This window comes from Cygnus olor, chromosome Z, assembly GCF_009769625.2.
Source record: "Cygnus olor isolate bCygOlo1 chromosome Z, bCygOlo1.pri.v2, whole genome shotgun sequence".
In the NCBI taxonomy this organism is placed as follows: Eukaryota; Metazoa; Chordata; class Aves; order Anseriformes; family Anatidae; genus Cygnus; species Cygnus olor.
The window spans coordinates 18,189,626-18,210,336 of record NC_049198.1 but is presented as its reverse complement, the minus strand read 5'-3'; the positions used below and the strand labels follow the sequence as shown (position 1 = coordinate 18,210,336).

Genomic DNA, 20,711 nt, shown 5'->3' with positions numbered 1-20,711 from the left:
TCGGGTTTGGGGAACCACACCGCAAAACCTCTGCCCGCCGCGGGCCCAGCCTCCCGCTGCCCGTCCCGGGGGTGGCGGCAGGCCCTCCCGCCTCTGCCCCGCTTCTCCCCGCGGCCGCCCGGGTCCCGCCGCGCCGCGCCGCCATCCTCGGCCGCCCGCCTCCACCGCCGCTCCTTGGCGCCGCCGCCGCGCAGCCCGGGATCGCCCCGTCCCGCCGGCGGGCAGCGCCGGGCCGCGCCGGGATGGGCCTGGGCTGGGAGGGACCGGGAGGGACGCCCGCGGGTGCTTAAATTGAGGGGACTGCCAGGCGGCTGGGACGGCACCGGCACCGGCACCCCGGCCGGACGGCTGGCCTAGGGGCTGGACACGAGTTGCCGTGCCCACAAATTGCCGTCCCCACAAGTTTCCGTGCCCACAAGTTGCCACCCAGCTTGCCTTCCCCACACCTGTGCTGTCCCCCCTCCTATGCGTCAGGCCACCACCTCGCCTGAGGCGGTGGGTTCAGCCGGGCCTGGCAGAGATGGAGTGGAAATTAGAGAAATCTGCTGTGACGAGGACGAGGACGGATGAGGATTTGCTATGGGTAACTGTGTTCTGGGTGCCCAGCACCTTGTGGGGACATGGGGGGCTGTTGGTGGCCTGGGGACGGTCACATCCAAGGAGCTGGTTGATGGCCACCACCAGCCCCTTCAGTGGGTTGTGAAACCTCACAAGTGGCCAGGGTTGGCCACAGGTGATGCAGGGTGAGGGAGCTGCGGCCCTACTGAGAGCTGTGTGTGTGTGTTAAGTGTTGTGCCTCTGTTTCTTCCAAGGAAAAGGTGATGAGAACGCTCGGAAAAGACCTGAAGCGGAGCAGAGAGCAAAGCCTACAGAAAGTGACCGAGGTAAAGGCAGGCACAGACCTTCGCTCCTCGCTGTGTGCGTTGTGCTAGTGTTGCTCTTTTTGATTGTGGGGGGAGGGAAAGGAGGAGGCTGTAGAAAATCAGTGATTTTGAAAAAAGAAATGATATTTTTTCCTTTCCTGTTAATCCTTAACACGCTTTCTTAACTGCAAGATCTGAGGTGTTTGAAAGACACGAGTTATGATAGTGACATTTGTTGAGGGAAGGATTCAAAACCACGCGGGATTCTCTCTTGGCACTAGAGGGACTACTTGCTGTTTAAAAGCAAGCATTGCTTGATTTGATTGAAGAGATTGTGCAGATTTACTATGTTGTCTTTTTACTGGCACTGCAAGCTGACTTGTCCACATTTAGAGGGCAGTAAAGATAAAAAGGACCACGCAGAACTCATGTATACAGTAGGAACATCGGTAAAAAACATAATATTCACCAACAGTATGCTTAACAGTAAGCAAAATGCAAAATACAGGCAGTTTGCACGTTAGGGATTTGATAAATATCACAAAACCTAGTGAGACTGAAATGCATAAAGTGATGGACTGGGTGAAGGTGTAAAAGGAAATGACCGTATTGGAAGTGACAAAGCAGGAGATAGGCAGTGCACCCTTAGATATGACAGTAATATAAATGTTGCTACCAGCATGCTGAGAATGTCACTCCAAAATAAAGATGTTCTGTAAGTGACCCCATGGGAGAAGCTGTGTTGTTAAAGTGAGCAATGACTGGGCTCTAGGAGAAGAAGGTTCTGCCGGGGGCTGAGGGGGAGCCAATGGCCAAACCAGCAGATTGTAGCAGTCTGGCAGTGCCTGTTAGCTGGCTGTTGTCTCAGAGGTGTGAACAGCTGCTAGCTGCACTCCATATTGTTGCATTCACAAGCATCTTGGAAAACTCAGATGTGGCCTCCTTTGCTGTGGAACAAGCCAGAAAGCAATTAGCCAATGCTACTCTGTAGCTGCTAACAGCAGCATTCCCGCAAGTAAATGTTTTAGTGTTTTGTTTTGTATTGAGAATTCAGGACTGGTGCGATTTATTTTCAGTGACCTAAGCCTTTCTTTTAAGAAGCAAAGGGAAGTCTTCAAATTTGGTATTATTTTTTTGTATTAATTTGCTTTGATCCAAAGCGTTTAACTCAGTGGCTGACTTCAGCACGACTTCAAAGGCCTTTCCATCAAAATGGATGTTGTAGGTAAAATTTTATCTCCATCCAGCCTAAATCCATGACCTTGAATCATAGAGTCTTTATACATCCTTCTGTGAATGAAGGTAGTGTGCCTTAACACTTAACACCTGAAGTCAATTTGCAGGATGATGTAATCAGTAATGATTTGTATTTCAAAATAACCACATTAACTATACTGAGTTACACTCCTGGCTCATCTAGTCGCAGGCCTGGGCTCCCACAATCACCAACATGGATGCTCAAGGAAGAAAAGGAATGAAGTAAGTGTGTATGACACTATTAACTCGTGGAGATAACACACTACACTGGTGCTGGTACAAGGCAAGGCAAGAAACTGTTTGCAACAATTTCCAATTCCTTTTTGATAGTCTGGAGTCTGATACTTCTCACATTCCATGTGGGTTTTGTACAATTACTTTAATTCAAGTCTTACTGAATCAGAAACTTATCTGTGTCATCCATTTAAGTATTTACTGCTTGAATATGTGTTTATGTTTACATATATGAAACATGAAAGTCAAAGAGGAAAACAATGCTGAATTTAGGTAGTTGTCTCCAGGCACGTGCATTTCAGGAGAAATCTCACTCTGCACGGACTCTGTGGCTGGTAGGCAGCGTGCTGTTAGGTGGCTGCTGTATTTGAATGTAGCAGTCACTACTGCACTGTCACCAGCTGCAGGGCCAGTCCATCGTTTTTTATGTTGAATCTAATTTCCAGTAAGAGAGGTGGTGCACCTGTGTGTGACGGGATGGCAGTGTATGTTAGCTGGTTGAAATTCTGACATCAGCTAACATGCAGTTGCTATCCTGATGCACATACCTTTAGCATCAAACTGGAGAGCTACTACTTTCATATAAGGAAACTTTTGGGTCCATTTGATTATTACTGTTTTTTGACTGTCAGGCTCATTTTCACTATTATATTTGTATGTTGTATTCCCGTTATCCAAAGAATTAAGAGAATTTTTGGTTGGTTTAGATTCTGTTTTTTTCTCTGCTTTTAGATACCAAGGTAGTAGGAAGTTTATAAATGCTTGAAACAAGCAGGAAATTAATTCAATAATTATTTCAGGTTTGAAAAAAATTCAAACAACTTTAATTTCTCTGGAAGTTTTCTTAAAGCAAAAGAACAATTAAAAATGTTTCTTATTTATTTTTTTAAAAACTTATTAAATGATTTTTTTTTTTTTGCATTGAGTAATTAGAAGTAGGAAAGGCTTAAAATCACATTTCACTAACTGCCCGAAGGCTATAACTGAACAATAATTACCTTTCCATTTTATAAAACGGAAGTCAATTTTAAAATGTTTTTTCTCCCCTTGCTTAATGGCTTAATTTTGAACATGGATGTCCTAAATAACTGCACATCTTCTCACCAGGAGACACCAGGAGTTTGAATAGGACATATATTATTCTTTAGCAGGTTACAGGCTGGAAGGAAATGGATCCTTTTGATTCATATTACACTGTAAGCTTCTATCAGACACACTGCCACAGGCATCAGAATGTTACCTCTGTCCTCATCTCTGCACTTTCTCTTTATGGAATGCAAAAGGAACTCTTTGTTACAGGAGCACCCAAACAAAGTAAGTAATGTACCTTGCAAACCATCTAAATGAAGGCCTTCTAGGAAGAGAAATGGGAACAACATTGTGAAGCTCTCCAGAATTAGGTTGATCCTAGAGCTGTGTGTGGTGATTAGGCAGTGTATTGTTAGTTAGCTGCTCTCCATATACCAGCAACTAACTACACTGCCACATCAGCACATCACTGCATCACTGTTGAGACAAGAATATAAGACTGTTGCTATAAATACCTCATCGCATCCTTAGCTGGTGTGGGGCCCTGTGCTAGACTAGTTCCCCTGACTGAAAGAAAGTGTGCTAGGTTACACGAACTGTGTGCATGTATAAAAATATATTTAAATGTATTTTACACAGTTACGCAGCTAATCCAATTGGTTTCTAAAGAAATTACTAATTTATGTAAATTCAGTAACTTCAGTAAAAGTTTCAGGTTAGAGCCCCATGTGAGTATGTTTTCTTCTACCACTAAACATGATCCTAAGGCTAAACAGAGCCTTACAAACTAAGGCTAAGGCCTTTGGAGCATTCAGGGTGGTGTCAACAAGAAGACAGTGGAACCACAGAGGTGATTTGGAAACTCTGCTTTTTCTTAGCAGCTGCAGGTCCTTCTGCAGGAAGAGAGGTGTGTGGCTTCAGCTTAGGCTAAGTTGACTTAAATGGGAACTGGCAGAAAAGCAGCACTTTTGATTCTCTGGAACTTGCTTCCTTCAATCAAAAAAATGGTTTAAAATGAGCAAAGGGGGTTAGGGAAAGAAATTTCTCATGAATCATAGGTGCTCAGAAGTTTGTCAATTCCACACTAGCAGAACCAAACTAGAGCCACAGACAGCAATAAGAAATGTATTGCTGTAACAAGGACTGACTTGAAGTGCTTCTACAGAGCCCTTCTTTCTTAGTGACTGTGCTCTAGGGACATGCTCAGATGTGGAAATAGCATTTATTTTTGCTTTTTAAATGGAGAAATCAAGCCACTAGGGCTACAGGTCATTCACATGCGATGTTTCAGAATGACAGAAGCAACATCCAGGTAAATAAGTTGCCCAGAGCCAGAGTTCAAAATCTGTCTGTGTAATTGTTTGCACACTTGGCATTTTTTTTTTGGCTTCACCATGACTGCGACAGGTCAGGTGATAACATGGTCTGTAGACTGCTCTCCATAGGGAGTACAAGTAACATCATCATCATCTTTTGTCAGAGACAGGAGCATGAGAAAAAGGGGTTCTGGTCTGACATAAATTTTGTTTTGGAAGTCATCTTATGACTTCACAGCTCCTTTAGTATTGCTCATATTTACTGGAACATTGATGTATGGGCTCAGCAAACAAATATTTTCTGATAATGCTTGAATTAACAGGGACATGTCCAGTGACTGAAGTAAATTTAGAATATTTGCACTCCTGGGTAAATTTTTGGAAATAGGAGCTGACAGGTTAATGGTATTTGTTGGAGAAAAAGAAGAGACCTAAAGAGTGAGGGATAGAAATAAAGAAAGCATTAGGATCAAGGATGCAATAGGTTATGCTTAAATGGAACTGAAGAAACCTTAACATTCATGGACTGAATTCTGTTAACCTTAAAGGCAGTTTTAGCTGAAGTTGTTGGGATTATTGAAAAGTCCAATAAATAGGTTTTAATCTGTTCATAGTGATTTTAGTTTAGTATATATATATTTTATATGCAATATCCAATTTAAACTATAAGTGGATATTTATACAAATATGCATACATCTATTATTGTGCTGACTTTTGAGCATAGATAAATGTGTGCTTGTATAACAGTGCTCTAATTTTCTTTTTATTTATTCTCCTTTCTAAGTCTGTGCAAACAGTTAAAGATGCTTCATTTTTACCTTTGAATAACTTTGTTTTAAGAAGGAAGTGTTTAGTTTACCAGTGATCCGCCTTAAATATTACATTGGAATAGTTGGCATGTCTCTTGAAGAACAATTAATACAAACATAGCGAGTTTTTGGAGGAACACTAATTAAACAGTAAGCCTTGAAAATATTAAACTCTGTTCAGATTCAGGACTGAACAGTACCTACATTAGAATGGTACATATACTCACATTTCTACAGAGATAGATATACCAGATTCTGACCAAGCAGCAAGAAATTCAATAACTGTTTTCTCAGGCAAAAGTTTTTTTTTTTTTTTTTAAATTCAATTATTTTCAGTCATTGCTAGTCTTACAGAGCAGCACTAATTTTGCCTGTTCACTTTCATATAGGAGATACTGATTTCTTTTGTTCCTGTCCTCTCAACTCTCCTTTCAAACAGCTGGCATAGGGTTCTTTATTCCAATTTATTTTCTCCCTTCATCAGACAGATCAATCAGAATATTTGGCAGTTTGAACTAGAACAACAGAATAGAACTGGAAATGGCATTGCAGTTACATGCTGGAGAGGGAAAACTGCAAGGTGAGAAGAGCAAGGCTTGAGGCATGAACCTTTGTCTCCTTCAAATGTCTCTACTTGAAGACTTTGTTTATTAGGTGGCTCAGGAGCATTGTATTGGATAGCCTCAGAAAGCTGTGCTTGACGATGTTTGTTAGAGAGCCATGCTGTTGGTTTTTGTTGCCCTTTGACTCCTGCTGTAAGCTGCCATGCTGCCAAGCTGCACACAAGCCCTGCCTTCATCCAGGTCAGAAGACAGGAAATCCAGCAGGACATGTGCGCACGGTCAAGGCATTGTATTGCACTGCAAATGTACAGAGCAGGCTAAAGAGGTTAAAGGTGTTGCTGTAAAGATGAAAAGTACAATGAATCAAACCACATAAAGCAGGCAAGGAAACAGTTTTGCATTTTTTTCGTTTTCTTTTTCTTTTAATAATATTACTTTCTATGTACAGGTTTTTACAACTTAGTTGAAAGCTCCACAGTTCAGTAATTTTCCTCTGTCAATATTGCAAAGCGAGTATGGTCAGTTGCATTTGTCTCAAAACCAATTCGTCACTGGTAGATGGGAAACAAAATGTCTTCTTTGCAAATACGGAGTAATTTATCACCAATCCTCTTCCTTTTAGCTATCTTTCTGCTGGTGAAAATTGCTATTAGCAAATGCAAAGAAACATTCAAAAATGTTATGCAAATTGAACATCCATGCCTGCAAGGTACCGAGTGTCTTGCCATTCTCATTGACCTCAGTGGCTCACTCTCAAGGCTGTTGCAGGAGCCAACCCGACATTAATTGACATAGTGTAGCTGAAAATACTAACATTAAAGAGAAAAAAAAAATCACCTGATGGTTTAACTTCTAGCAGCATTTCTCAGGAATGTAGTAAGGCTGTACAACCATGCTGTTGAATGGATTCATGGAGTGAATGGCTTTTTCAAAGGTCTTCTCTTTTTTTCATAATGATTTGCCTGATTAATGATGCTACTTCTGGCTTGATACTTTCTATAGGCTCTTCGGGTCTCCAGAATTTCATAACTTTACCCTCAGGACTAACCAAGTACTTCCAGAAATTCCACCGAGGCTCTTTCTTTGAAGAATCTGTAAGAATGGTATTGGATCGTTTTAGTGACTCCCTCACTCTTCTAATTGTTTCATTATCCTGCAGTGATTCTTCAGCTATTTACTTCGAAGCAATCCTACTTTGTTCTTTCCTAGAAGTTTGGACACAGTCTTACTGGCAAAATGCCCTGCTGCTATGAAAGCAACAAGTAGTTGTGTGAAGGTTCTGGCATCATGTTATACTGCCAGTGAATTCTTTTTGCACTAGACTACCTGACAGTGCTGGAAAAATGCTAGCTAGCAGTCAGAGTCAGAAGGGGATGTAGCATGAAGATGTTCAACCCTCTGATTGTCTAGACAACCAAATGAAAGAAACAGTTGCTGCTTTAATTGAAGATGCACAGTAATTGCATATGAAGCAAAGGAACTCAGGAAAAGAAAGACCTTATGTCAAAGTATTTAAGTACTGGAGAACCCTTTTCCCTGTGTGCAAACAGTATGTCAAGTAAGAACTGAATATCTGAATATAACAGTCCTGTTTCTGTATAGCTATTAATGTCTGACACTGATTGCACTTGAGTTAGAATCTGTGTCCGAGGCCTGGATTCATCCCACCCAACTCTGATACCTTCTTGCCCTAGTCTTTTCTATAATGAACTGAGAGGCACCTCCAGAGTGCATTCAGAAATTCCATCGGACATCAGGGCAACTCAGAGCGATGAGGCTTTACCTGACGTCTTCAGTGACATGCCTAAGAGGAGGCAGGAAGAAACACAGTGGCAGTAATAATGACGACCACTTAAAAGACTCCTAAATGAGGAGGGCCATGATAATAATTTTCAAGAACATAAAAGGTATCACAGAGAATATGGCAAGAAGCAATATTAAGTGGTGTGAGACATTTCATTTAGATGTTGACAACATCAATGTTTATCACAACCCCTTTCTGACAAGGTGTTGTGAAGAACTGGAACAGGCTGGGAGGTTTTGGAGTTTCTCAGAGGACTACTGTAACAGTTTGGAGAAGCACCTATAATATTGGTTAGGTACTTGTGATCCTGTCTGGGGCAGGAAAATGGAATAAAAGTTTGGGCCTTCTCCTACCCCATTTTCTAGTTAAAAAGATGTTATAGAGAATGGTTATGTCCTAAGTATCCTTTCCTTCATAATATCAGTGTTTAGTATGGATCAAAGACCTGGCCAAAGCTCAGAAAGATTCAGGGAGGCTTTTTAAGTCAGCTTTAGGTTTGTGAGCTTCTTGGTCAGCTAAGTAGAGTTTCATTTTGCTTGTGAGAGTATGAGGCTCGGTAAATGTTTACTGTAACACGGCTTCATAATATTTGCGCAAGCCCATTTTACAGGTTGGGCCCTAAGGTCACAAGACAAATTAATGCAAATTAGTGGTTATATATCCTACTGTATGTTCTTGGTTTGCAATGTATCCCACATAAGGACATGCATATCCCACATATGACTCTGCTAAAAAAGGAATCTTCTCATCTGCATGCATTTATGTTATATCTTCCAGTAATATTAAGATACCCATAGTTACACTTTTCTCTGTAAGAAAAGTTGTTTTCCAACACAAGTCATATAATCTGAAGCAAGATTTTGTAGGGGGAGTCTTTGCACTCTAGTTTATACATCCATCAGATTGGATGTTTCTAGCTGGGCTGGTCATAGTAAGCTGTTTTTATCTTCAGTGGGGAGAAACAGATGCTTTTAGGGTCTTCTGACCTTTTTATTCCTCAATATCCACATTCAAATGAGATAAATCGTGTGCAAAGAGTGCCTGTTTCCCTCCATAGACTATGATGTGTGCTCAGACCAGGCCTGTCAAACAAGATCCTACTGGAATGAAGGGCGAATACTGTGGTTACAGGCAGCTCAATATACCAAAGAAAATAGTTACCTATTAGAAATTTAAACGCGGGCTCTGCTTCTGATCCCAGGATCTTGATTTTGTGGAAAACAGGGAAAGTTACTCCATAGTTTCCTTTGGCAAAAGCCTCTATTTCCTGGCTTGAGCTAGGCTCTGATTCTCCAAACTGGTTGCAGGGAAAGGCCAGCACAGTGAAGTGGGAGGGACCAAACTCCCTGTGTAGTTCTTGCAGGGCGATGTAGTTTTTGTCTGTGTTCTGGCAGTAACTCGCCACGTTTACAACCAAAGTTGCCTTTGAAGAAATAAAGTCAGAACATTGAGGAAGAAACCTGAGATGGCACAGAGATTTCAATTAAGTCTTAATGTGGCATATCCCACTGCCACACTAGCTGCTACCTGAGAGCTAGACTTAATCTCTCTGATCATAATTTCATTAAACTGGTAAGAGTGATAGCTGCTGGAGGTATTTACTTTGAGACATCCTTCTTTAAACATCCTGTAAATGGATAAACTTAAACTTACAGCTTTGTTTAAATATAAGCATGTAAAAACAAAACAAAACAACAACAGATATTTAGAACAGGCATTAAAATGATATTTCTCAGATCAGCGTCTAAAATTCAACACACTATGTTATCATTCTTAACTAAGATTAAAATGCATGAATTCCATTATTTTATCATATTGATTTATAATAATTCTTTCTTCATTTATTAGCTCTAATTGTTAATTCTGGAAGCAGGCCTAGAAAAAAAAAATCTGTAGCTTACTGTTTACATAACAGGAAGTTAGCACAAATCTCTGCCATAAATTCCCACAACCAACCTTTTTGTTTTCTTACCAATGGATGTCAGATTTTCAGTAAAGATTCAAGCAAAAGATAAAATGAAGCTGTAACTTACTTTCCCTCTGTACTTCTCCAATGAAACGATCCTTCCTCGTGAATCCTTGACTTCGAAAGAATAAAAATCTTTGGTTTTAGGTTTAAAAAATCTGAGTTGCAGTATGCAGAGAACTGCAGTACACAAAACCATCGACAGAAAAACAACAAAGACCCTGGCTTTGGGCACTGAATATTTCAGAGGGTAAGTAGTTGTGAGAGGCTCCATTTTCGAACACTTGGGAGAGAAGCCGGGGCAGGCCCGGAATGCGAAGGAGGAGCTGAAACATGAAACTTGCAACTCAGACTAAAAAGGACACGCTGCTGTTTTGTCCCTGTTGCAGAAGCAGATGTTTCACTTCACAGTGCCTCTGCTGGGCTCCAGAGCACTTGGTAAAGTAGGAAAATGCCTCCTGCTAGGAAAAAAGAATTGAATGAAAAGTGTGTTGCTTCATCTAACGATGCAGATTGCTCTGTTTGGCTGACCTGTGTGGAGTAACTGCAGTGTTTGCCTGCACACTGTCCTGAGAACTGCCTGGGGCCTCATTTATGTGTCTGTAATGCAGCTCTAGCACATCTCCTGGGCCCATCAGGTGCCCCTGACCTTAGCAAGGCGAGCAGTATTGCAGAAGCCTGTTTGCATGAGATGCTGTGTGACACAGGCAGTTTTGTAAAACTGTTTTGCAGCACATGAGCAGAGAAAACTTTATAGGTTAGCAAAAGGGAAGAAAATCACAAATATATACATATATATGTATATATATATATGTGTATATATATATATATGTTTAATTGGGGAGACACAAAACATGATGGAAAATAGGTTGCCTTTTTACTGCTACTGCCTACCTGGCTGCTAGCTGTGGGGTGATAAGAAGATGCAAGGTCTGCACAAGAGCACAGTGAGTTAGCTGAGTCTCAGACCGTGGCCATGCAGCTCTCGTGATGTTTTGCTGAGGCAACTGTGAAAGACAGCCTCTACTTCAAAGCCATGCAAGTCTGGTGACTTCTCTGTCTGCCTTTAATTGTTTTCTGTTTTAAAGGTGTTTGCTTCTTGCTCTTGGTCTCTGAAGGTACATTGACATGTAGTGGTGACAACTCATTGAAAAAACAAAATTTTCTCTATTTTTCTTCATGTCTTGTTTAGATTTTCTTTCTTTCGTTCTGTCCATTTGCTATTGCCTTTCTGTCAGCTTTCATTTTTTTTTCTCTTCATATTTTTGTGCTTGGGCTTTTCTAAGTTATCTCCATCTTTTAGCCCTTGTTGCTTGTCTAACATTCTTTTGCTCCCAGTCCGAACTAGCCTCTTGTTTTTCTTTTCACTCCTTTTTTTTTTTTTTTTTTTTTTCCCTTCGATCAGAGGGTACCTTTTTAGGAATGAGAATAGAACAAGACTTTCCAAAGGTGAAACCTGGAATTTGAGTGTCTGTTGCTTTTTGTGGGCTTTGATATCACCTCAACTACCTTTGATTTATACAATATGATAATGGTATATTCAGCAGTTTCTACCACGTTCTCTAAATAGCTGAGCTCCACGTTCATTTATTTTAACAAGACTTTATAAAGTGTTTCATACGGTTCTCTATACAGAGAGATGCTTGTGATATACTATGAAATTTCAGTATTTATATAGATGTTTCTTCTGACCTAGGGGTTATGTGAGGCTTGATGTCTGCCCGGCAGTGAGCTCTAAGAGTTTCAGTAGAGGGGACAGAAAAGGTGCAGACTTGTGTGATGAAAGGAACAAAGCTGTAGTCAGAAAGCAAACACAGATGACTAATGCTGACTTCAAAAGCAAGTTTGAGTGTGTTTGATTTCAGAAAATCCATACAGGATGCTAGCGTTTAAGTTACATCTTGATAGCTTGTAATTTGCACAGAACTTTGTCAGAAATAATGAAAAAATAACAAAATGTAATGCTTAATATACTATAAATATTTACAGAAGTATCCAACAATGATTCTGAAGCCTATTATACTTGCAGTGCTTCCTTACTGTTGTTGATACTTTCACTTGTTGCCCTAAAATATTGCCTTAAAACTGTCTGAAAAGCAGTCTTGTATTCAGTGTTATTCAATTTCTCTGACACTCTTGTTTAAGAATTGCCATTTATGTACGGATTTAAAAGTAAGAAATGTAAATCTGTCATTTGATCTTAATTTAGTATGGCTAAATAAATTAAGTGTAACATTAAATATAACACCATGAGCATGGCATGCTGGTGGTGAGAAGATTCAGAAATCAGAAATGTGCTAAGTCCTTCTTTGGGAAAAGATCAGAAAACCAGCTGGGTTCCAAACAGCTAAGATAGGTTTGCTGAATGCTCTTACCTCATGAGAGACCAGCCCAAAGATGCTAAACTAAACGTCTGAAAATGTCTCGGGTCTCTCAAAGGTCAGTGCTGTATCCTAGTGCATGAGTGATACAAATTTGGTTTTTTTCTTCTGTGCTGCAGGCTTTCTCTGTGACTGTGACAAGAATTGCATCTTCATTTCCGATTATTACAGCAACAGGGACCAGTTATGCCACTTTTTATGTCCTTGTATTCATTGCTCTTCAGGCTTCTCAAGTTTTACCTGACATTTTGTCAGCCCTTATTTAGGTTTCTATCTATTGTCTCTGCCTGATATCACTGTCAAATGATTCAAGGTTACTTACCTAACTAGGACTTTTCTCCCTTCCCCTTTCCTTTTCCTTTTCCGTTTCCGTTTCCTTTTCCTTTTCCCTTTTTTTCTTTCTTTCTCCATATTTTTTTCCTCACCACGTACTTATCTTTTATACTTAGATCCTTTGAGTTCTTAACTTCCTTACTTCAGTTTCTTTGAGTATTTCTTTGTGGAAAGGTAAATACTGTGCTGATCAACTACGTGGAAGTTGTGACTGCTCCTAGCTTTGAACAACTCCTGTGTTACTCTACTGCAGTTGAGAGTTGCTGCTTCTCCCGTGTGATGTGGAAAAAGTAAATCCCATCACTTGCTGTGTCCAGAGTAATCTTCTTTACCTTGTCATTAGCTGAACCTGTTCACAAGCAAGTAATTGAATTTACACTAATTACACCTGTGACGGTGTAAAAAGTTGCTCATCTGAGCTCTCTGACATTTTCGTCCTAACGTAGAGACTGTAGTACATCTTAATTTAGTGAATGCAGATCGCAGTCAGTTCAAGCTCTGCTGCGTGCTCCTGAGGCCAGTAATGGGTGGCAAACACCCAGCTTGTTGTAATGCTGGTTGTCGTAATGGACTGTTGTAATGTTGTAATGGACTCCCGTGTCCAGCATCCACAGGAACTGTGTGGATGAACCCAGCGGCGGCCCTGGCCTGTGTGTGAAGTGGGGCCATGGCCCTGGAGGCTGCCCTTGCCTTGCAGAGGCCAGGCCAAGCATGTCTTCACCCAGGTAATGTCTGCAGCCACCCGCACGTCCATTGCCATGGCCTGCTGCTCAGAGCTGGGCTGAGCCCACGCAGATTTGAAACAGCGTGAAGGGACAGAGCAATGTTAAGCGATGACTGACTCTGGTGTTTTGGCTCCCTCCACTTGTGCAGGCCGCCGCCTCAGAGAGGACCGCGTACTCGAGGTTTAAGAGCTCCATTACGAGGAAGCTGGTAGCCAGGGGCCCTGTGGCGAGCAGCCCTATTGTCACAAGATGGCAGCAGCTGCACGCAGGAGGCCGCGCTGAGGAGCCGCGCGGGGCCTGCAGGGCCCACCGTAGTGCCCTTGGGGGCTCCCAGCCCACCAATACACCTGGGAAGACTCCAGGTCAGGCAAAGAATTATTTTCACATATAGGATGGCAGCATGCAGGGAATTCTGTGTGATGGTGTTTCCCCATGTCCCAGTGGACAAGGGCTGTGGCTACTGCGGTGGGCAGCAGCAGCAGTCTGTGTAGCACTTCCCAGGCAGAGTGAGCTCAGGGCCAGCATCCTTTCAGCAAAATTACACTGCTGACAGGGAAAGAGAGGAAAGCCAGGCCCATACTTCTTTCCTTTCCTTCCTTCTGCTTTTCCTTTGCCTTGCACGTGGCTACCCCAGGCCTGGCTGCATCTGCAGAACTTGGACCAGTCTGCATGCCTGGATGTGGTGTTGTGTACACTCTGTGATGACCCACTGAAGGAGAAGTGTGCCTTGTGTTAGTTTCCCCTCCAATATCTAAGGCTACAGGTATTGACAAAAGTCCTGTCTGCCAGTAGACACTTATCCTCAGCACACCTTAGGGTAAGGCTTGTTTGTCATTCAGAGCACAGATCATACTTTCAGGACTTTGATTTGGTCTGGAGAACTGACTCTGGAAGAGGCTGTTTCTCTCCATCAACAACAGAGGGAGCTGAAGAAAGACTAAATAAGCCCTTGAACTCACTCCCACGTCCAGCAGTGGTAAAGGAAAATGCAGAAGGGTTTACATGCTGCATGTACTGGAAGAGTTTCCTGGAAGAGCAAGGAAACTGAACAAAGCACATTTCACAATTAATAATGGAAATCTTTAGAAAGCAAATAAAAGATGCTTTTTGTTGTTCCAGATGTGTTCCTATGAGGCCATGGTTGTTGGAGACAAAGTGCCATTCTATCTTCTGCTGAGCAGAGTACCACAACTCTTCAACAGTGTGGTCATAGTGCATGCCCAGCTCTGGGAAATTCACGTTCTAAAGCTGAATTCATGTTCTAAACTAAATTTTTCCCTGCTTTGGTTTCTAGAGCAGAAAGTACTGCATGCTCTCGCCACCAGCAGTGGTGAAAGCCTTTACGGCTGTGGGAAATCAGACTTTGATTTTGTATGGAGTAGGTTCTGGTGTAGCCAGTGAATGGATATCAGTTATAGAAGTAAATATAGACTGTTTATAAAGGGAGTGACCAATCTGATCTTTTTTAGATGTCTCTTTTAGGACAAGATGAATAGTGCTGTAGAAGCGTCTGTTTCTTTTCCTTGACATTGAAGGAAAGGGAGAGCAGACTGACTAGCTCAAATGCCAGCATTTGTATTGTCCCACTTAGTGTGCCAGTCAGCTTTGAGGATATTGCTGCTAGAAAATAAATGCTTTTCTGAAAAGTTCTAGACAATATCCCTATGTATGGTTTTGAGTAAAATGTTTCCATTAAAATTATTTTTTCCTCAGTGACACCTCAGATGCCTAAGAAACTCTTCATGAGGAAAACTGCTGTGACTCTACCCTGCAGTCACACTGCAGAAGGCTTAGGATGGAGAAATAATAGGAGAACTAGAATGGGAAAGAAACAGGTACGTAATGCAACATTAAAATGCACAGGTAGGATATTTGCTTTCTTGATGTGTTCTCTAACCTTATCTTTGGTCTGGAACCTGTTGTGCAGATGCTGCCTTATTAACACGGAGAACGTTAACAAGAAGAGGTCCATTTAGGAAACGTCTGCTAAAAAGATGACAGGAACAATAGCTTCATCATTTGTTTGATGAACAAATGATGTCAGCCTATCGTCCTGCAAACTAAAATTGAAACCAAGTTAATGAAGCCCTCAAGATGCATTTGTGACCTCAGAGGGAAAATCTCTATTATAAAAAATGTGCATAAAGACCACGAATGACTCAGTTTTTCACATGCTTAATAACCACTATGCATGAAGAAGATCATTTCTTCAATCGTGCAGGATGTTGCGGTTCTTTTGGTCACGTAGACAGTATGAGATGGTATAAAAAATTGCCAAAAAATAGCTTTCTGTGAATAATGTTTTTTATCATGACAATGGAAACTCAAAGGCTAGGTAGTAATGTTTAATGATTCTTGGCCAAAGATGAATGAACACAAGAAATCTCTACCATGTGATATGAAGACTTCAGATCTTCTCCCATTTTGGTGCTGCTTTTTATTGCTGTGCACTATATCCATTCCTTTTTGCTAGTGTACACTGACACACTGTTTTTTTCTCTGTAGGCTTTATCTGCTGCTTTTTGGTCACCTTTAATAAACCTCTACACCAGACACCCATCCATTTCTGCTAACTAACTTCTTGAAAATTGATTTGTCATGTGAATCACAGTGACATTTATCTGTGTTAGTAAAAGTTATTACCGTAACATTACACTCAAAGCTACCTCCTGATTTTAGTCCTATCTGATTGCAACTATTTGTATATTAAGTTGTAAACTTATGGTCAGTCACTATGCTTCTTCCTGACTGGTACTCTCCTTTCCTTGATTGCACCAGTTGTAAGATCAGTACTGAAGACCATGACAGCTGTTTTCAAGTGATTACATTTTGACTATAACTGTTAAGTAAGGATGCTTCATAGCTGCATACATTTTTATTAATATTATAGAGAAATTTTTGTGAGGGTGTCAAGATCAACTTCCGAGAAGAAGAATTAGTATCAGAATAGCTGGGCTAACAGGCTTATTTGTTGTTATCTTTTAATACTTGCACTCACGAAGGTCATTGAATGTTGCAGAAGGACCCATGCTTTTTACATCATTCTGGGAAACCCGTTTTTCAGGGCAATCACTTTCCTTCACAAAGTAATATTTCTTCACAAAGAAATTTAATAAAGCCTTTTTGTGAGAAGGTAAAAACTTTCTATGAAGTAATATTTGTAAAACATACTTCCGTTCTTAAATTTCAATGCGTTTTTAAAGATGAGTGTGCATGCTGTTGTTTTCGCTCTTCTGTGTCAGTCTTTCATCTCTACAGTACCTAGAATTATACTGTGACTGACATCAGAAGTTGAGTTAGAACTAAGATATTCAGAGCTTTACATCAAGGACCACAATAACTTCCTGTAAGTGTGATGTGGGGGTCTTTGAGATAACATTGTGGGATAAAATCTTTTCACATTCCAGTGAATGTGTGTGGTCTCCTTGTGGGCCAAAAGATTACTTTCCTGTACACACAATAGGTTTTCCATAGAAATGTCTGTACTTATTTTAGAGGGACACAGATCCAAGCAATCTGATTAGCTTTCTGCCAAGTTGTCTATGTAAATCATGCAAAAAGTGTCTCTCAGAGCTGAAGGCTTGCTGTAGAACAGATGGGATATATAAAAATCTAAACTTTTTTTCCGGTTATATTTATTTAAGACATTTCTTATCATGATTACAACAGGGTTTTGAAGAAGAGTAACACTGGATGTGTTTGGAAAGATAGATTTCACAGACGTTGGAGAAAGAGCATACTGAGTGGCTGGTAGAAGCATCAGCTGCACTTCCACCTGACTGTAAATAATGAATTACAGACCAGACAACTAACATCAGAGTGTTCAATTAAGTGAAACAACATTGTGAAGAAATGCATATTATTAGAGATTGGTGTAGGGATTCATATTCCATGGGACTGATCTGACCCTTTACCTGATTTTGCCTAAACCTAAATAGGGCCTAACCTATTTTTTTTGAAGAAGGGAAGAGTTCCAATAATAGTTCAGATCTCCCTTTTCTTATTTTTTTCTGCTGCATTATCTGTTTCTCTGACACCCAAGGAGAGGAAAGTATTATAAAAAGTTCTTATTCCTCTGAGACACCCTGTTTATATTTTTAGCACCTGTGGATTCAAATTGTAATACTGGTTTAAGAAATGGGATCATGGTGTCCAGACTGTGGGACCCTGGCCTGAGCGAGGACTCTAGTAGGTTTCCTGTTGGAATCAATGACCCTGCAATGTATGCATCACAAAACTGATCAGCAAGTCTGAGGCATCAGACATATTGCCTACATGTAGAAAATTTAGCATTGTGTGCTGGTAAAATTAGCCCAATACAAATTAAAAGAGGGCAAGAAGGCACTAAGTTTTAGTAGGTGATATGTACACATACAGGGCCTAAGAACTTTTCCACTGCTAAGATGGCCTTGTTCAAACAGCTTTATTAAAATTTGTATGATTGTTAGCAGTGAATTGGTGTTTTATGGAAGGAAAGATGATAACTCTTGCCAGAGCATACGATTTGGACAATGGTATTGTGTATTTTTTACTGACTTCTCATCCAAGAGTTAAGTTGTTCTAAAGCTTTCATGTAAAGAATATTGAGTCTTTTGATTGCTGTTATGCTAGCCATTATATTTAAATATACTTTTTGTTACATTTCTTCATTGAATCATCTTTTCACTTCAATGTATTGGCAGAAATGTTCTACTCAGCTTCCAGTGATCCAGGAGGTTGGATGTAGCATGGTCAAAAGTGTAGACATGAAGGTCTGTGAAAATAGCAGTTGCATCTGGAAAGGTATGTTCCTGTGTTCCACTATAGCAAATACCCCCATGCACATGGAACAGGACGATAGAGCAGGCTGCATCTACTATGAAAAAAACATCTGTTCCAAAAAGTGTTACAGAATAATACAAAGTGGCTGAGATCTGCACTGCTTCAGGCTACTTCTCCTTCAGTTCCCACTGCCTTTGAAGGAATAGCACCCACCTCTTCCATTGTAGTTAACACCTAGTATTTTACCTGGCTCTCCTTTGGGCACGATCAGACACATTAATTCCTTTTGACTTTTGAGTTTCAGATATGTGAAATATTGTAAGACTGTGCTGCATACAGGGCATGTGATAAGTATCAGATGGACTGCTGGGTACATGAGAGTTTAAAACATGCAGAGATGGTGGAATCTTGTTGCACCTACCTGTAGGGAAAGGTAGCTGGAACAGACCGTCCCTAGCATTGCTTCTGGTTTCATCTGATTGGGAGTTGATTAGTTCACTCCAAAAATATCCTAGGACTGAATGAGCATACAGAGAGTGTGAATGATCAGGAGACTGGAAGCCAGGTGAGATGTGAGAATCTAATCTGTCAAATAATACAGATATTCCCAGAGGTTTTTTGGGTATGCAACAGTTTATTAGATACCAAACCAAAATTTTACTGTGTTCTGTCTTAGGTAATTTGTTTTGGTGATCTGGCTATTTCTCTGCTGGACCCTTTCCATTCAGAGATTGATTCATACTCATGTAAAAACTGTGAGAAACAACCTCTATATGTCTGAAGTTCAGCTCATGTGGAAGAAGTATGGGGGCATGTGATAGACTGGTATATATTCCTTTGTTACTCTTTTCCATGCAAATAAAACTCGGTTCAGAGCAGTCAATAGCAACAGTATAGGGATTAGTCACAGTATTTTTTTCTTAATGGCAAATGAATATAGGTGTCAGGAATATTGGGTTTTATTCTACATACCTACTTGTTGATCAAGTGGTCTTATGCGACAGTGCTGACTACTTACCTCTTCCTGAGTCTCGTTTTGAGAAGTGAAATAGGCATTTGAGACCCAAATCCTATCAAAAACCAGTGATAATCTTCTAGTACTCAGGCAAAATAACACAAAATGTTGTAATTAAGCTTAATTTCCACTAATAAGAAAGTCTGTTATGCACATTCACATGTCCATATATGGACATATGTGAATAGAGCTGAAATCATATCAATATGATTTTGGGCTAGATAAATTGCTTATGAGAGAAGAGAAAGCTAAAATGAGTTACACAGATGATTTCATCCTTTTATCCTTTTTATCTCAATCCTTAATGCCAGCTACCAATACTAAAGAAGAAAATCATTTTCAAAGTGTGTCAAAAGTTGTCATTCTCCAACTGTTATAATTAAGTGCTATAGTTTTCCTGAATTGTCCTATTTGGGTTCAGAAACAGCAAATTTAAAAAAATAACCAAAAATCTAGATATTAGAAATATATATTGCTGTACAGACAAATCTCATTTCAGTGATATCAGACCATTTTTAGTGTTAGAAAGGAGTGTTACATATTGCATAGGGCAAGCGAGGTCTCACACTCAGTTGTTCCTGCAACCCTGCTTGATTTTTTAATTCCACAAACTTTTAGATCTGGAAAAAAATCACTGTGGCCTACTTCTTGCTAATCTACAGTCTTCATTTAGGGGGGAGGTACTACAGTTGAGAGGAGAAACAGTTGTTTGGCAGAAATTCATTTTGGATTAGGGAAGAAGACTGAGGACAAAGTAGGAAAGGACTGTGTGAAATGTTCTCCACAATTTGTCGTTGATACGACTTCCGTATGGGATGATAATGCATGTGTTTATGTTACAGAGTGCAAAAACTTGTGAGTGTTGACTTTTGTTTTGAACAGAAAAGGTTAGTTGTCAAGGTAGATAATGTATTCTGCCCCTGAAGATTTTGGCATTTTTTCTAAATATACCTCTCTGGAGAATAGTTCAAAAATGAAGTCAATATATAGAGGAAAGTGCAGAAATATGAGTCTCCAGCTCTTTGCTCTGCATATTACAGAAAGATAATTTCTTACTCATAAAGATGTAGCATTAAGTGATTCATGGTGCTAATGATCTGGCCTTTTTTCTACGATGCTTAGCAGTTGTTGCAGCATACCGTAGACAATGACCACAATGGCTGACTCTTCTGCTTGCTCATACCTGTTTTTTACTGCTATTGCTTTTGTTTCTCACTTTTGTATTGTCACAGGCTTAGAGTGCTGTGATCAAAGTGGGTGTGCATTAAAAACCTTTTCCTGTGGTTAGGTGTTGGTGGGAGAGACCTTTTAATGTGATATTAACATCAGAAAGCAAAAAGGTTAGTTGCTGTCTGAGAGGGTTTTAAGGTGGGAGAGTCCATATGAAATGGTACTAACAACTTCCGACAAAGCTAACCAAAGACAAAATGAACCATGTTCTGCACTGAGCTGTGAGACAACTTAAATAAAATATAGTGGACCCTATTCTCCACTCGAGCAGGTTACATCCATGGAGATTTGAAAGAGTTGTTAAAAGGTGGCTTTCACCTACTTTTGTGTACAGTGTTTTGGCCTACACAGGATAAATCAAACCTTTCTGGACTGCTGTGGACCATGGACAGACTAATATAGTGAGTGTGAAAAGCTTAGGCAT

At 40.5% G+C, this 20,711-nt stretch overlaps 2 protein-coding genes across 3 annotated transcripts in view; one reads left to right on the top strand and one right to left on the bottom strand.

Annotated features, from left to right (window-relative positions):
- The first annotated feature begins 261 nt into the window (after positions 1 to 261).
- The window catches only part of CDC20B (cell division cycle 20B), a 32,124-nt gene continuing 11,674 nt past the window's right edge, over positions 262 to 20,711 (top strand). Inside the window, exons 1-5 of the mRNA XM_040542273.1 lie at positions 262 to 583; positions 813 to 884; positions 13,430 to 13,643; positions 14,995 to 15,116; positions 17,964 to 18,063. Of these exons, the coding sequence (XP_040398207.1) occupies positions 521 to 583; positions 813 to 884; positions 13,430 to 13,643; positions 14,995 to 15,116; positions 17,964 to 18,063 (571 nt within the window). The 5' untranslated portion in view covers positions 262 to 520. The remainder of the gene's footprint in view (positions 584 to 812; positions 885 to 13,429; positions 13,644 to 14,994; positions 15,117 to 17,963; positions 18,064 to 20,711) is intronic.
- Positions 6,481 to 10,173, bottom strand: GPX8 (glutathione peroxidase 8 (putative)). 2 transcript variants are annotated; one of them, XM_040542272.1, is made up of 4 exons: positions 9,910 to 10,173; positions 9,038 to 9,299; positions 7,794 to 7,876; positions 7,024 to 7,164 (listed from the first exon to the last, which is right to left on the bottom strand). In XM_040542272.1, exons 1-3 carry the CDS (start codon positions 10,114 to 10,116, stop codon positions 7,836 to 7,838), a joined length of 510 nt encoding a protein of 169 aa, XP_040398206.1. In that variant the 5' UTR covers positions 10,117 to 10,173; the 3' UTR covers positions 7,024 to 7,164; positions 7,794 to 7,835. The 2 variants fall into 2 exon arrangements, with proteins under 2 accessions (XP_040398205.1, XP_040398206.1); XM_040542271.1 differs by lacking the exon at positions 7,794 to 7,876 and having other exon boundaries at positions 6,481 to 7,164; positions 9,910 to 10,171.

What these genes read in the sequence shown, in the direction of transcription:
- GPX8 (XM_040542271.1), bottom strand. Translation starts at nt 10,116, where the DNA reads ATGGAGCCTCTCACAACTACTTACCCTCTGAAATATTCAGTGCCCAAA. An exon ending in TGGAGAAGTACAGAGGGAAA is followed by an intron (nt 9,300 to 9,909) that starts GTAAGTTACAGC and finishes ATTTCTTCAAAG; the next exon opens with GCAACTTTGGTTGTAAACGT. An exon ending in CGCGTTTAAATTTCTAATAG is followed by an intron (nt 7,165 to 9,037) that starts GTAACTATTTTC and finishes CCATTCTTACAG; the next exon opens with ATTCTTCAAAGAAAGAGCCT.